The sequence below is a fragment of the Rhipicephalus microplus genome, chromosome X (assembly GCF_043290135.1).
Source record: "Rhipicephalus microplus isolate Deutch F79 chromosome X, USDA_Rmic, whole genome shotgun sequence".
In the NCBI taxonomy this organism is placed as follows: domain Eukaryota; kingdom Metazoa; phylum Arthropoda; class Arachnida; order Ixodida; family Ixodidae; genus Rhipicephalus; species Rhipicephalus microplus.
The window spans coordinates 22,339,824-22,355,647 of NC_134710.1; the positions used below are offsets into that span (position 1 = coordinate 22,339,824).

The 15,824-nt window shown below is 46.2% G+C and overlaps 1 protein-coding gene across 1 annotated transcript; it reads left to right on the top strand.

The window, feature by feature from the left end:
• Positions 1–121: 121 nt before the first annotated feature.
• LOC142776805 (uncharacterized) lies at positions 122–4,846 on the top strand. The gene is made up of 2 exons (XM_075881162.1): positions 122–394; positions 4,104–4,846. The coding sequence occupies exon 2, from the start codon at positions 4,211–4,213 to the stop codon at positions 4,670–4,672; it is 462 nt and encodes a 153-aa protein (XP_075737277.1). The 5' UTR covers positions 122–394; positions 4,104–4,210; the 3' UTR covers positions 4,673–4,846.
• The last annotated feature ends 10,978 nt before the right edge of the window (positions 4,847–15,824 follow it).

Consider the following 15,824-nt stretch of genomic DNA (forward strand, 5'->3'; position numbering starts at 1 on the left):
CCTGAGAAGCCAGTATTTCTTCGGTTAGGTCGTTTGTCGCGTGCCCCGTGCTTGGGACATACCACGAGGCAGGTGGATCGGCATCGTGAAATGCAGCAGCTGCAGGCCGCTGCCACAGTGGCGTAGCCTGGCCAGCTTACCGGCTGTGACCACCGGCCACCCAGTTTACCGGGTCGGCTCTGTTGCTCCAGGGCCACAGAGTTATTCGTAATCGTGTGCATGAACGTCGGCCGAACGGCTCCCGTATCCACGCGTCGCCGCTATCATGTCAACTAGCGGGCTTCACAGTAGCTTGGGACTTTATCAGCCGGAATGCGCTCTGCGAGGCGCTATCGGAGCTGTGGAGAACACATACAAGCTGCATGGACGGCGCAACAGTCGAATTGATCAATCTGTAAGTGCTTCGCTCGAATATCTCTCGTGCACAGATGTATTGATAACGATACCACATCGATGACGCGCGTGGTGCTGTGAGGGTACAGGATGAGTTGTTGGGGGCGCAGAACGTGGACAGCAAGCGACCAACACCGTATGTGGATTCTGCAGCATTGTTTAAGATGCTTTGATAAAAAAACGTGCAGAATTAGTTTGACATGGCCTTCATAATCTACTGTTCTGCAGACTGTAACATGAAACTGTTTCTACCATTTGACCAGGCGATCGTTTTTTTGTGTGCAATATTCTCTCGTCTCCTAATCACGTAGCTCATGTCTAAAGAGGGTCGTTGATAGCTTTTTACAGTCTCTATTGCTAGGTTCTTGCATTTTTTTTATGTTCAGGTCAAATGATGTTAGTTCAAATCCCCTCCAGAGATCAAATGCCCCCCAATGTAATATTATTTGTAATCGCTGCTAAGCTGTCATGCAAGTTCTTACCTATTCATTGTGACACGATGGAACATTCACTGAAATAGACAAGGCGAAATGTGTCGTAGATTGACGAATTGGAATTCAGTTCGAGTACGATACTGTAAAACAGCATGGATGATGTGGTTCGCAAGGGAAGAGTTTTGGCGGCTTTCGAGAAAACCAGCACGATTTATTTGAGGCACGTGCATTCCTAACTGTAAAAAGTTATTCGTATAACACTGTACGGCGCGAAGCCTCTGAAGCTGTAGAAGGGCTTGACGACAGCAGCCCCTCAATAAACCCTGAACAGAAGTGCAACGGCGAGATCGCACCGGATAGCAGTGGTACTGTGCCTTCCGAACGCGGACGTATCCACTGGCTCGGGGAGGTGTCAGGCTACCCTGGCGGCTATCTGGTTACGCACCTATGCATAGAGACGGCGTGTTTCACGTGCCGATCACACTGTCCGTGTGCCTCTGTATAAGTGTGGCAGCTGGGTGACCGCTTCGAGCGATGTCTTCTCCCCTGCTAGCTGCGCTGACTGCTACGTAAGGTATCAGAGCTCGGGCGGTTCTGCTGCGGTGCGTCTCACCTCGCACTTGGAGAAGGCTATCTTCACCGAGACACTGGAGCTTTAGTTAACGGTTACTTAGGGGCTCTGTTCTTGTTGCGTGCATCTGCCAGAGTAAGTTGGTGCTGGTTATTCATATCCATGCAGTGTCTTTTCATGGTATCGTATTGCAAACTGGCTATTTAGTTTTGTGGTTGTTTGGTACGGGCATCTTGCTATATATCTAATATCGTGCATCATCACCAACTTATGCAGCATTAAGTTTCTCGAAGCAGTGTCTTTCTTGTATTGTTTGTTCTCAATTTAACGCGAACTCTTACCTTCGCGGTCATCTTTTCTACAAAAGCTTGGTTACATAATGTCCTTGATGGCAAGGGTTCATTCTAGCAAGAAAGTTAATGGTGTCAGGTGTTGAGCCTATAATGCCGAAATACTGGTGTCAATTAAGAGAGCTCTAGGCATGTGTAAGTGATTGCCGACGATGAATGACAAATTAATTCAGCATTGGACGCAGTCATTAGAACGTTTTGTGTTATTGTAGTATGGCAGATATCTAGGTTGTCTTTACTACGATGCGTTCTCATGGTGCGTGTAGTGTACGCATTATTTCTCGTGACTTTAAAACAGAGGCAGCCAAGGATAGGTTGCTGGATTGATTGCTTACGTTCCTGGTTTACTTGATTTGTCACCATTAGTCAGGTTACCTAATTGCATTAGCGTCGGTCGGTTACAACGTTGTCTTGACTCGCACAGAAAATTCTAAAAGCAGTGCTGAAGAATTGATACCATGAAACAACTCATTGGTGGTACCACATGATATGATGGTGGTGTTTCATGCATGGTATGTATGAGATTTTATGCATTTCACCTATGAAATACCATCCATAAATTGTCAGTTTCATGGATAAATGGCACTTAACATTGGCCAAGGAATGCTAGAGACGAATGTCAAGACAAGATTAAATAATACATTACGTACTTTGATCACTATACAAAAGTATATGCTGAAAGTGAGAACTTGATGTCTGTAAGTTAACAGGCGTGGTGCTTGCGGGGCAGCTGCACTGAAAATGGGAGGGCAAACAATGTTATACTCAACAGTGATGTAGCCAGATATTGTTTTACTCATGCCTTATGTATGTTTGCATGTGTGCATGCGTAAACGTACACATGCCAAATAGGAAAATTTTGGAAATAAGTCTGACTCCCCCCTTAGCCTGGCTGTGCTAGTGATACTCTAGTATAGCTTACTGGATTACAAAAGGAAACTCTACTTGATGGAGCTGTTAATAGTCCAAGCAATTAATGCGGGTGCCGAGAGACTTTTGACTTCTTAGATGCTGAATGCATAGATACGGAATCAGCGTAGCTTCTAGCTGCGATATTTCCTCATTGTAATGCTGATGTAAAAAGAAAAAAGGCCAAACTTATTGGCACCCATTTTGCATATTAGCGTAGCTTTTTTGAAGCGTGTTGTAATATACATATATATATATATATATATATATATATATATATATATATATATATATATATATATATATATATATATATATGTGTGTGTGTGTGTGTGTGTGTGTGTGTGTGTGTGTGTGTGTGTATGTATGTAGGTTTGTATTTTTCTCTTTATGTCTTGCTCTATTTTTTCGATCTCTCTTTTGTGACTTTGTTTCTCTCTTGCCATGCTAGAGTCGCTCGTTCCCTGGTCCATCTCACGCCGTACATAAAATCAGAATGTAAGAAAGATAATTAAGAGAGCGCGTGCTGGTTCATGATGATCGCATTCTGTCAGCACTACACAGACTAGCAGTAATATGGCCGACGTCGGACTTCCCTGCCGCTTCACATAGTGACGCAGCCTCCTCCCAATTTTTCTTTCTCCATGTGAATTGTAAAAAATTTTGGTTCAGTTTACGCCTACTGGCGCGACACCGTTAGTATTTCCACAGTCAACGAACGCGTATGCGTTAGTGCCCCGATTATAAGGACGTTAATTTTCCACAGCCGGCCTTGAGACGTGCGTACTTCGAAGTCATAATGTACGAAGAGTTGCGTGGTGGGGCCTGGTGAGACAAGGAAATGCAACCTTCATAATAAAAGCGGCGCTGTTTACGCTCTGAGTTCCAGCCGCGGATGGCGACCGCGCGCAACATGGCGCAGCTACTTGTGTAAAGCGAAGTGGAAGAACGGCATAGCCATATATAGTATAGAAAGATTGAGAGGGGGGGTTTAAGGTGAGGTGTGTCGCGATGGTGAGAAGACGATGGGGGATGGAGGAGAGAGGAGGACAAAGCATGGAAGCGTTGTTCGGAAGGAAGTGTGGTTCAGAAGGAAAGAAAGGAGGACGGAGGGTGCCGCATTGCTTAGCAGAGGCGAATGGAGGAGGATGGCGAGTTTGACGTTGCAGTTCTTCAGGGGGTCAAACGAAGAGGAGAAGGTGGTGAGCGGAAATGGGGAGCAGCCACGCAGGTGGTAGGGCATGGGTGAATACAACGTGTGGTCGCGCCGAGCGCAGGGAGATTGATGTTAGTGATGAGGTTGTAGCTTCGCGTTACTCTTGCACTTAATCCCTGAGGCTTCCGCTAAGCTTCGCTTTCCATTGCGTATTTTTTCTTTGCGCCCTTTCTTTCTTACCTGACATACCAGCAACCATGAAGATCCTGACATTCAGTACCCCACTTCAGCACCGCAGGAGCCCAGAATGAAGTGTTCCCACAGTGGCGCTAAGTCGCAGCAGCTGCAGCGCCTTTGACTACCATCGAGTGCAGCGGCTTCGGCAGAGGCACTCGAAATGGAGGGTTCAACTACCAGCGTCATCAGAGATCTGCAGCCCACGGCCGGTGACAGGACGTCATCGTCGCCAACAATCAAGCATTGCGTGGTGTTTTGCGTCGCCGTCGGGCTCTTGTTGGCCGTGAGCGGCGCCATTCTCCTGTCCAGTGGGCAGCCATACCAGCAGCTCGAGCTTCGTATCATCTCGGCGTGCATGATCGCCTCATATGTCGTCATGCTTGCAGCCGCCGTTGTGTTTATTTTATCATGGCGCAATCGCCACCCGTCCGGATCCGTCTACCATGAGGCGTGCGAGGACGCTGCCGCTGCCCCACCGCCAGCCTACGAGGATGCTGCCGCTGCCCCACCACCGTACTACGAGAGCGTGATGATGCTCGATCATCTCGAGAAGTATGCTGAAGGGGCTGGCTCATCAGATGGCCCACACCACCCGCAGGGATCGGGCACCAGGCACCGCTGACACATGGCAGTAACGTGCGCGGACGAGTCACTCGCTATTTCCCACGGCCCTCCCGAAACTGCCGAGACCAAGGCGGAATGATGCATGCGCGTGTTATCGCACTGAGTATCAACGCGTGCTTTGTGACCAAAGCTTGCAGAATAAACAAGCACACGGCGCTTTTCCTGTTACTGACACCTACTTGAGTGAGGTGTGATGCACCCATGTACAAATGCGGCGAAACCGCAATAAATAAAATGTTTAAAAATAAGCAGGTTTTCGGACGTTTGCAGCTGAGCAAGGTAACCATTGGGCCATTGACGCATTACACATCTTCGATAAAACATGGCACAGCCATTGCTATAGCTGTCATATCTATAGAAGTGGCATATAACCAGATATCTGTTTCAGTATGGTCACGTGCTTGGTCCGAAATGGGGACCGGCGTCGTCTTTTTGTATTGTCTGTATACCAAGGCCGAAAGGAATTTCGGCAGGGGCACGAGCCCAGTGTGCCACCCCCTGGCTGTGCCTCTGACTTGTAAGGACAGGCACAGTTGAATAGAAAAGTCCACAAGGGTGCAGTTGACAATGTGACAGCTAACTCTGAATGCCTTCTTTTCTCCTTGTTTTAGTCTCGTATCGCAGCTGTTAGCGTTAGCTTATGCAATATTTTTGCAATACCATCACTTTTTCGCCCTTTCACCACTGTCTCAAAAAGGAAAGAGCCAAACAACAGGATAAGCACCATATTAGCGGAACAGTGTGGTTCTCTGTAAGGCTAGATTAACAAAAGATGCATTGCTGTAGTAAGTTTTACACCATGCCACGCTAGGATGTGGGTTCGCGTAGCGCCACACGCGAATACGACATAATTCAAAACTCCCACTAATGGAATGCTTCAAAGGCAAGGTATAATACATGCACCTTACGCCTACACGAGTAATACCTGCTTTTTTATTTGCACTGTCTTGCATAGTCTTTAAAATGTCTTATGTGGTGTAAAACATACATCGTTTGTGTCCCAATACACTTGTAATAAAATTTGGCACGTTGAATTTCGTATTCAAAGACTGCGACCACGTGAGGTGATTGCACTGCTGCACGCGTTGTTGCTTCGGCCGACAAGAGGAAAAGCACAGCCTGTAAACGATGTCACACTCACGCTTAACTAGTAACGCCACAGTGAGGGTTTGATGCTCTGTACCTTAACACATTGAAGCATTGAAGAGGAAACTTGCGATAGGCAAAAGTCGGATGTATGTACTAAGGGACAAAGAAGGCAAAAGAACTACAAATATGGATAGGATAGTTAAAATAGCGGAGGAGTTTTACAGAGATCTGTACAGTAGCCGAGACAACCACGACCTTAATACTATAAGAACTAGCAGTAACCCAGATTACACCCCACAAGTAATGATAGAAGAAGTCAGAAAAGCTTTGGAGAGCATGCAAAGGGGCAAAGCTGCTGGTGAGGATCAGGTAACATCAGATCTGCTGAAAGATGGAGGACAGATTGTGTTAGAAAAACTAGCCACCCTGTTTACGAGGTGTCTCCTGACGGGAAGAGTACCAGAGTCTTGGAAGAACGCTAACATCATCTTAATACATAAGAAAGGAGATGACAAGGACTTAAAAAATTACAGGTCGATCAGCTTACTCTCTGTAGTATACAAGCTATTTACAAAGGTAATTGCTAACAGAGTAAAGAAAACATTAAAATTCAATCAACCAAAGGAACAAGCAGGATTTTTAACAGGCTACTCAACAATTGACCACATTCATACTATCAATCAGGTAATGAAGAAATGCTCAGAGTATAACCAACCAATACATAGCCTTCATAGATTACGAGAAGGCGTTTGATTCAGTAGAAATATCAGCCGCCATGCAAACACTGCGGAATCAGGGCGTAGATGAAGTATATATAAACATTCTGGAAGAAATCTACAGGGGATCAACTGCTACCATAGTGCTTCATAAAGAAAGCAACAGAATACCAATCAAGAAGGGTGTAAGACAGGGGGACACAATTTCCCCAATGCTATTTACCGCGTGCTTACAGGAGCTTTTCAGAAGCCTAGAATGGGAACATTTAGGGATAAGAGTCAATGGAGAATACCTTAGTAACCTGCGCTTCGCCGATGACATTGCATTGCTGAGTAATTCGGGGGACGAATTGCAACTCATGATTACGGAGTTAGACAAGGAGAGCAGAAAGGTGGGTCTTAAAATAATCTGCAGAAAACGAAAGTAATGTACAACAACCTCGGCAAGGAGCAGCGCTTCGAGATAGGTAATAGTGCCCTTGAAGTTGTAAAAAACTATGTCTATTTAGGGCAGGTAATAACCACAGAGCCGAACCACGAGATTGAAGTAACCAGATGAATAAAAATGGGGTGGAGGACATTTGGCAAGCACTCTCAAATTATGACAGGTAGATTGCCACTATCCCTCAAGAGGAAGGTATATAACAGCTGTATCTTGCCGGTACTTAGCTACGGAGCAGAAACCTGGAGACTTACAAAGAGGGTTCAGCTTAAATTGAGGACGACGCAGCGAGCAATGGAAAGAAAAATGGTAGGTGTAACCTTAAGAGACAAGAAGAGAGCAGAGTGGATTAGGGAACAAACGGGGGTTAAGGATATCATAGCTGATAATCAAGAAGAAGAAATGGACGTGGGCAGGGCATGTAGCGCGTAGACAGGATAACCGCTGGTCATTAAGGGTAACTTACTGGATTGCCAGAGAAGGGAAGCAGGTTAGGGGGAGACAGAAGGTTAGGTGGGCAGATGAGATTAAGAAAATTGCGGGTATAAATTGGCAGCAGCAAGCACAGGACCGGGTTAACTGGCGGAACATACATGGGAGAGGCCTTTGTCCTGCAGTGGACGTAGTCAGGCTGATGATGATGATGATGATGACCTTAACACACCCTGCATGTGAGATTGCTCGACTGAAAATTCAGCGTCTATCTCAAAACTCGCAAAGTTCATAGACTGTCGCGAAGCCTAGCGGAACTCGGAAGCATCCTCTCGAGGATTATCAGGAAGCAGAGGCTTCTTTGTTCAGCTGTGCTAGCCTCAGTGTTAACGCGTTAGCAAGAAACGAACACAAACCACTTTGTTGAACATACCGGACCAATATAGACGCAACAAATCTGATTAGTTCTTGCGATACGCGAAGTTTTCTCGAAAATACGTGGCAACTCGCACGTTCGTATATAGCATGCGGAGTACACATATGAGCTTCGCGAGATTTTTCGAAGCCACGTTGGATAGATAAATGTTATCGTCTGACCTTTGCAGTTCAAACTCAACTTGTTTTACGAGCGTATAGCATTCGTTGGTGCTTTTGTAGTACATGAGTCCCAAAACATTCATTGTACGCGGGAAACAGCGCAGCCTCGTGATTTGCTCTTCAAAACCTTGGCCAACGCTGCCCTGTTTGACTTTTATGTTCGTTCATAGATGGCAGCACACTGCAAGCAATCCGCTTCTTGCCAAGTGTCGGTGAATTGTTTTTTGTGCGCCCAGATAAACGTTGTGAGTGACGCGTCGTTGGCGTTATTGAAGTCGTTTGGCGGAGGGAGTTTCTCAGATTACTTTCAGCAGTGGTGTTTAGAGGAATCGTCTTGACGTCGAGGATTTTTCACTGGACGTAAAACGCACCGATAGTGACAGTGACGATGAACTATCAGCTGCGAACTCACGGGCAGCGAGTTGCACTTCAAGTACTTTCATGTGTTAATGTTAATTTTTTCACTCATAAGTCACTTTCATTGTATGTATTGAATAATTTTATTCGGCGAGCTCAAAACAAAAGCATAGTATTAGGGGCGAAGCTCCTCAAGGCGTGGGTCGGTTATCACCCGTACGGTTGTTACCTGTGAGGTGGTTACTACATGTATGTAGTAACCACCTCACAGCATACCAATGTAGTGAATGATGATGAGTGTGGTGAAGCTTCGGATGGTTTTATCGGGAAACCATGAATCATCCACTGGCCCGTTCCGTCCATTGTGTGTCTGTCTGTTTGAACCATGGATGGACACACGGATGGACGCACGGATGGCCGCATGGACGGAAGCACCGACGGACAGACGCACGGCTGGCGCACGGAAAGTCGCACGGACGGACAGAATCAAGAACGAACAGACGGATGGAAGCGCGTACGGACTGACGGACGCTTCGCCCCACTCACCATTATTCCCTCCGTAGATATGCTGTGATTTTTTTTCTTGTGCATTGTATGCAGCCAATTACAGTGGCTATTACTGAGCGCTGCATGCAGCCAGCACACTCGAGCTCGACCAGAGAAGTGAAATGGTTAGAGCAATGAAACGTACAGTTACGACTACAGTCCACGCTAACTTCTCCCACAATTCACCGGAGCCGTCCGAACGACGCTGTTGTTTGACAAGTTTTCCCAATTTGGACCTTGCCGAAAGCGTACGCGTGTCCATATCGTTGTTTCAATCGCGCTGATGGAAGCTGCAACATCCAAGTGTGCAGGAAAATGCGGCCTGTTAGTCTGATCATGGCTGTAACACAAGCACTACTTATTGGAAAGTTAATTGCTTGTGTTCTGTCTAATAAGCAACTCCATGGTGCTTACAGCGCAAGTAATGACGACGGCTTAATATTTTTGTGAACCATCGCTACGTTAAACATTCGGTACCGTGCAGCCGCTACGGCGCGCTACTCGCTAGTGGCCCACTAGTGCGGCAAATCCGTCTGGCAAGCTTGGCACAAAATATCTCGGAGTGCCGTGTACTTCATACGTCAATTCCAGTTCGCGCAGTTTTCTGTAGCACGCGCAGGATTACGCAATGTGTCGTTGATGCATGGTCGATCGATCAACCGTCACCACCACCCTTTGCATTGCGGCAAGAAATGAGGTAGCGAACCTTTAGCAGTTCCTATCGTTTGAGAAAGTACCTTAGTCTGACCAGCCCGACCTACATTCATTCGACAAATAAGAGTTCATCCGGTAAAAGTGGCATGGGGCCTATGTCCGCGCGTTCCATCTTTTGCAATGCGAGTTCACGGGCTGATAATGCTCCCGCAGCCATCTTGAATTGCACGGTGTGCCACCTATATCACGTAGAGTTTGCGAATATAAAAGCTCCAGATGAATCAAAAGGACAATTTTTCGAAAAACGAGTATGTTAACCAAGAAAATGAAATTGCTTACCATCCTGGAGGTAACAACAAAACTGTTAAGTTTTTTTGTCAAAATGAATATAATGCCTGTGAGGGAAAATTTTATGTACATAGCTCAATGGGCTGATTAAAATTATTGGTGAATTAGGAAGATTCCATGGTTTTCCAACCACCAATAGAAAACAGAAGAATTGTGTTGGACACTATAATATTAGCTTACGGCTTTCTGTCGATAGTTATCGCTGACACTATGTTAATAATTATGTACTAATTGGCTGGCAAATTGTATTTATTGTTTACACATTGAAGGCCTGACCTTTGATGGAAAAATTGTGAGCATGTGTGTGCGTGCGTGCACGCGCCCGTGAGTGTGTGTAATGTGTCTGTGTTTGTGCGCGTGTTCTTGCAGGAGGAGGAAGTGTGCATGCATACAAGCATTTACATAACATGCACGCTTGCTCTCATGTAAAGGCCTGAGCCAGTTCAAGAAGGAAACTGCAGCGCTGTTGTTTACCGTCCAACGTACCAGGTTCGGATGCACTTGTACAGTGTCAGTTTTTATGAAAGGGAGCACGGCGACGCGTGGCCTGCGCGCTCCGGTGGCTGCTGGCAGCGCGTTCAAGCGGGAGCGAGAGCAACCACAGTCTCTTTTCGCGTCATCTTGCGGCGAGCAAAAGAAGCATGCACAAGCCCAGTTGTGGTTATTTACTGTTGCCGCGCCGCAGGAAACTTAGTTACTTAGGAAGCGCATGTTTGCTACAAATAATGTTGCTCCTAAAAATGCTAGCCTCGCTTCGTGAAACATTCGAGTATGTTGCTATCGCAATCATTGATTCGCCCTTTTGTCGTAGCTGTGACTTTTTCGTGGTAGTTGCGCACCCACATTTCACATGGCACTGCATTCAACTTAATACACAACATGAAGTGGCAGGAAGGGAAAGGTGAAAGCTTGCGACGAAAACATTGTTTACAGTAGTTGTGTCGAGCCGATGTGGTAGCTCAGTTGGCAGAGCATAAGATAATTTGTTCGAAGGTCGCAGGTTTGGTCCCTCCCAACGGCAAGTTATCTTTTCATTACAATTTCCTTCTTCACGCTTACGTTACAATTACTCCTAATAACACTCTCTATACATTCTTTAGCAATATTGCCTGTGAAATCCAATTATTATTGTGTCTACAAAAATATTGAGGAATACAAGTCCGCTTAATTGTCTAAATGTCGGCTCCACATAACCCCTGTTTACGGATTTATTAATACACAGCATGACGCACGTTGTGTTTATAAAAAAAGCTGTTGCGAGCGATTGCAAGTGTCCACCATAGGCGGAAAAATAAAAAAACTATAAAGTACAGCGGCTGAGTTCATAAAACCTATTTCGTAAGTGATTTCTTGTGTTGAACTATGGCCTTCAATAATAATATATTACGTCGCGAATGATGACTGATTGCACCAATTTTTACGTCCAATTTTAGCGCGAAATCATTTCATGAACACGCATAGCGATATTGAATTCACGTACTGTGTATGGGTGTAAGATGTAACAAACACGGAGGTAAGAGTGGTCCGGTAAGTATACAAGGTGCGTTGCCTAACCAGCCGTCATGAAGCGATCTCATTTGACGGCGTTCTCTCGGTGCTTGAAATCCTGGAAGCAGTGGCCATACGTGTCTTTGTTCGTGGCAGGTTTGAGTACAGCTAGGCGCCTGAGATGCTGTGGCTTGCGCCAGTCTGTGCCGTTAGTTGTCGATCGTCGGCTTTGATGCCTGTAGTGTTTCGGCCTCGATACCTGAAAACCTGGTTGCCGCTGGTGCAACACTCGCTCCACAGCTTTCGCTACAGCCACATATGTTTTATATGTAAGCAGTTGTTTGCACTTGCGTAACGATGCCAACAGCAGCATGAATTTCAGAAGAATGCTAAGTCAGGCGCATTGTTAATCATCTATACTGTCTCTCGGCAAAAAAAATCGATGGAACACGCTTGTCTTTCTTTTTCTCTCCTTTAGTGCTTCTGTCGTATATTTGCGCAGTTACATTATAAAGCAACATAGATAATATAAACGCCAGAAGCATTATAAGAAGCCTAAATGTAGCGCTTGTGTTCATGAGAATGGTAGCCCTTGGCCGTGCTATATAAGTACACTTCAGTGGGTGACGCTTAGCTACGATTGGCGCTAACCTGACGTGACGGCTATACCACAGGAGTACATATGGAATGTTTATAAAGTTGTATAGCCAACACAGTAACCGATTGACGTTTCACGAACATTGGGGGCCTTTTCCAAAGCAGCTCCGAGACCTGCCGTGGCTCTATGCTAGAATGCTCGATTGCCACGTAGAATGCTAGGGTTAAATTCCTCCTGCAACCCTGGCATTTATTCTTTGCATTCGTCGGCTCAACGCTACCCGTTGCATTCTCTTTTATTAAAGTTTTCGCGTTAAAATAGCCATTGTCGGTTCTCGCAGTTCTTAGATAGTTATAAACTGTCAATCACCTGTGAGTGTTACACGCATACCGTGACTCGTGGTATACGGGTATGTGCCACATATGTGTGGAGGAAAGCGTTTGACAGCATACGTGACGGAATCGTCAAGTTATTCATCTATCTATCTATCTATCTATCTATCTATCTATCTATCTATCTATCTATCTATCTATCTATCTATCTATCTATCTATCTATCTATCTATCTATCTATCTATCTATCTATCTATCTATCTATCTATCTATCTATCTATCTATCTATCTATCTATCTATCTATCTATCTATCTATCTATCTATCTATCTATCTATCTATCTATCTATCTATCTATCTATCTGTCTGTCTGTCTGTCTATCTATCTATCTATCTATCTATCTATCTATCTATCTATCTATCTATCTATCTATTTATTTATCTATCCGCCTACGTCTAGCTGACCTCGCGATCGTCTTTTTAGCTTGACACGTACGAAACTTTGCATAGAAAGGAAAAGTGTAAAGTGTATTTATTTAACAATACCGTAGGCCTTCTTCAGACTCATACAGGAAACGGGCATACATCATTACAGGTAACCAAGTAGATACAAAGTTCAGGAAATACAATATTTTGAGGGACGACATGCACAACAGTGAAACACTTATTATAGCGGGTACAACAATTCTATTTTGGTGCTCTTCCCATACACGAGAAGACGAGAAAAAAATAAAAATCTAATAAAAACCACTTACTACGCATGAAAAACATTATATATTGTTATACAAGGCAAGGTAACTTAGTGGGGGTTTTTAATGGGCGCTGAGTCCGCGATCACCGTATGATGATGACGATCTCCACCGCCATGGCTCGTACCCACTCAGTGGGATCGCAGTGAAGGCAACGTCGTCTGCATTCTCTACCCGCGCTTCCCTTGTTTTTCCTGGTAGTGATACTTCTTATCATTCCTCCGGTCTCAGACGAAGCCCTCTGGGCGAGTCATTTTTGCATCCTTCGTGTAAACGGCTTCAGGCGGGCAACATGCGTCACCTCTGTCTTGCATGAACGTCGGCCACTAGTGGTAACACGTGCAATTTCATAGTTGACCTCGCTGAGACGATGGAGTATCACGAAAGGAACGGCGTAGTGTGCCAGTAGCTTTTGGCTAAAGCCACGTCTGCGTATTGGGGTCCACACCCACACTAGATCACCGGGGGCATAGGTTACATGCCTATGTTGACTGTCGTGGCGAGTTTTAGAGGACTCTTGCGCTGCCAGGGTACGTAGACAGGCAAGTTGACGTGTCTCTTCCGCACGACACAAAGTTTCCGCAATTGTTAAATCGTCATGGATGACAAAAGGAAAGATAGTGTCCAGCGTATGTCGAGGTGAGCGAGCGTAGAGCAGAAAGAAAGGGCCGTAGCCTGTCGTTTTGTGTTTCGACGTGTTGAAGGCGTACGTGACGAATGGTAAAACTTCATCCCAGTTTTTGTGGTCGGAGGCGACGTACATTGACAACATGTTGATCAACGTTCGATTTGTGCGTTTGGTGAGGCCGTTAGCTTGTGGATGATACGCAGTTGAGTGTCGGAACTTGGAGGCACACAAACCAAGTAATGATTCGACAATATCAGCGATAAATTGTCGTCCACAGTCACCTATTATCACGCGAGGAGGTCCCCGTCGGAGGATGACTGAATGCAACAGGAACTCCGAAACCTGGTCTGCCGTGGCGAAGCATAACGCAGCCGTCTCGCAGTACCGCGTCAGGTAGTCGGCGCATACAATCATCCACCGGTTACCTTTCGAGGAGCGTGGAAATGGCCCCATCAGATCAATGCAGACCTTTTCAGATGGAGAACCGGGAGGCTTCACAGGTTGCAGGTGACCAACAGGACCCGAGGAGGGCCGCTTGTGGCTCTGCACTGCGTACCGCTGGCCACGTAGTTCTGAATTGTCTTGCTCATTTTCGGCCAAAAGAACCGCTCTTTCGTGCGACTAAGTGTTCGAGCTGTGCCTAGATTGCCAGAGGTGGGGTCATCATGCGTGAGACGCATAACAGACTGTTTGGAGGGACGCAGGAACAACTAGCAGAAAGCGGGCGCCCGTCGCGGAAAAGTTTCTCTGGTAACGAAGACCATTTCGGACGCAGAATCGGCCTTCGCTTAATAAATTTCTCGCTCCAGGGAAGAGAGCTTTCAGCTTGGGTCATTACGCTGCTCAGCGGCGAAAGTCACGGCATCGGGAAAGCCAGACGACAGAGAAGCGATAAGGTGGTAAAAGTTATCGCCTTCACAATCTGTCGATGGTAGCAACATTCTCGAGAGGCAATCCGCATCAGTGTGTAGACGGCCAGTCTTGTATGAAATGGTGAATACATGTTCTTGCAAACGAATGGCCCATCGTGCGAGGTGGCAGGATGGGTCACGAAGGTTGACCAGCCAACACAGGGAATGGTGATCTGTGACGATAGTGAACGGGTGACCATAGATGTATCAGCGAAACCGTTGCACGGCAAAGACTACCGCTAGGTATTCCTGTTCGGTCACTGTGTAGTTGCGTTCAGGCTTGCTTAAAGAACAACTTGCCTACGCCACAACGTGTTCCTTCTTGCCAGAACGCTGAACGAGAACGGCACCGATACCAATGCCACTTGCGTCTGTGTGAATTTCCGTGGGCGACGAAGGATTGAAGTGCCGAAGTATTGGCTGCGAAGTTAACAAACGCTTCAGCTTGTGAAAAGCGGCATCGCACTCGGAGGTCCACTGAAACGGGCTGTTCTTGCGTAGAAGGCTCGTCAGGGGGTGAACGACATCCGCAAACTTGGGTACGAACCGGCGGAAGTACGAGCAGAGCCCGATGGAGCTACGCAGTTGTTTCACAGATTTAGGACGCTCGAACGATTCAACGGCCGCTGTCTTTAGTGGGTCAGGTCTAATGCCATCTTTGTCGACGAGATGTCCCAACACCAATGTCTGTCACTCGCCAAAGTTGCATTTTTTGAATTCAATACAAGACCAGCTTTTTCAATGCAGCTGAGTACGATGTCTAGGTGAGTGTTGTGCTCCTCAAACGTACGTCCAAAAATTACGACATCGTCAAGGTAACACATGCATATATGCCATTTTAAACCACGCAATATAGAGTCCATAAATCTTTCGAATAATCCGAATGGCTTAACGTTGAACTCGTAAAGTCCGTCGGTCGTAACAAATGCCGTCTTTTCTTTGTCAGCTGGGTGCATCGGAATTTGCCAGTAACCTGATCTCAGGTCGACAGATGAAAAGTAGGACGCGGAATGCAGGCAGTCTAGAGCGTCATCGATGCGCGGCAGTGGATAGACGTCTTTCTTGGTAACAGAATTCAGTCGGCGGTAGTCAAAGCAAAATCTCCACGTACCATCTTTCTTTCTCACTAGGTGACGGGAGCCGCCCACGGAATTGCCGATTCCTGTATTATTCCCTTTTCCAGCATCTCTTGAACTGGCTCGTTGATGATCTTGCGCTCCGATGGTGCCACTCGGTGAGGTTTCTGCCTAATGGGATGCGCCGA

What these genes read in the sequence shown, in the direction of transcription:
- LOC142776805 (XM_075881162.1), top strand. Translation starts at nt 4,211, where the DNA reads ATGGAGGGTTCAACTACCAGCGTCATCAGAGATCTGCAGCCCACGGCC.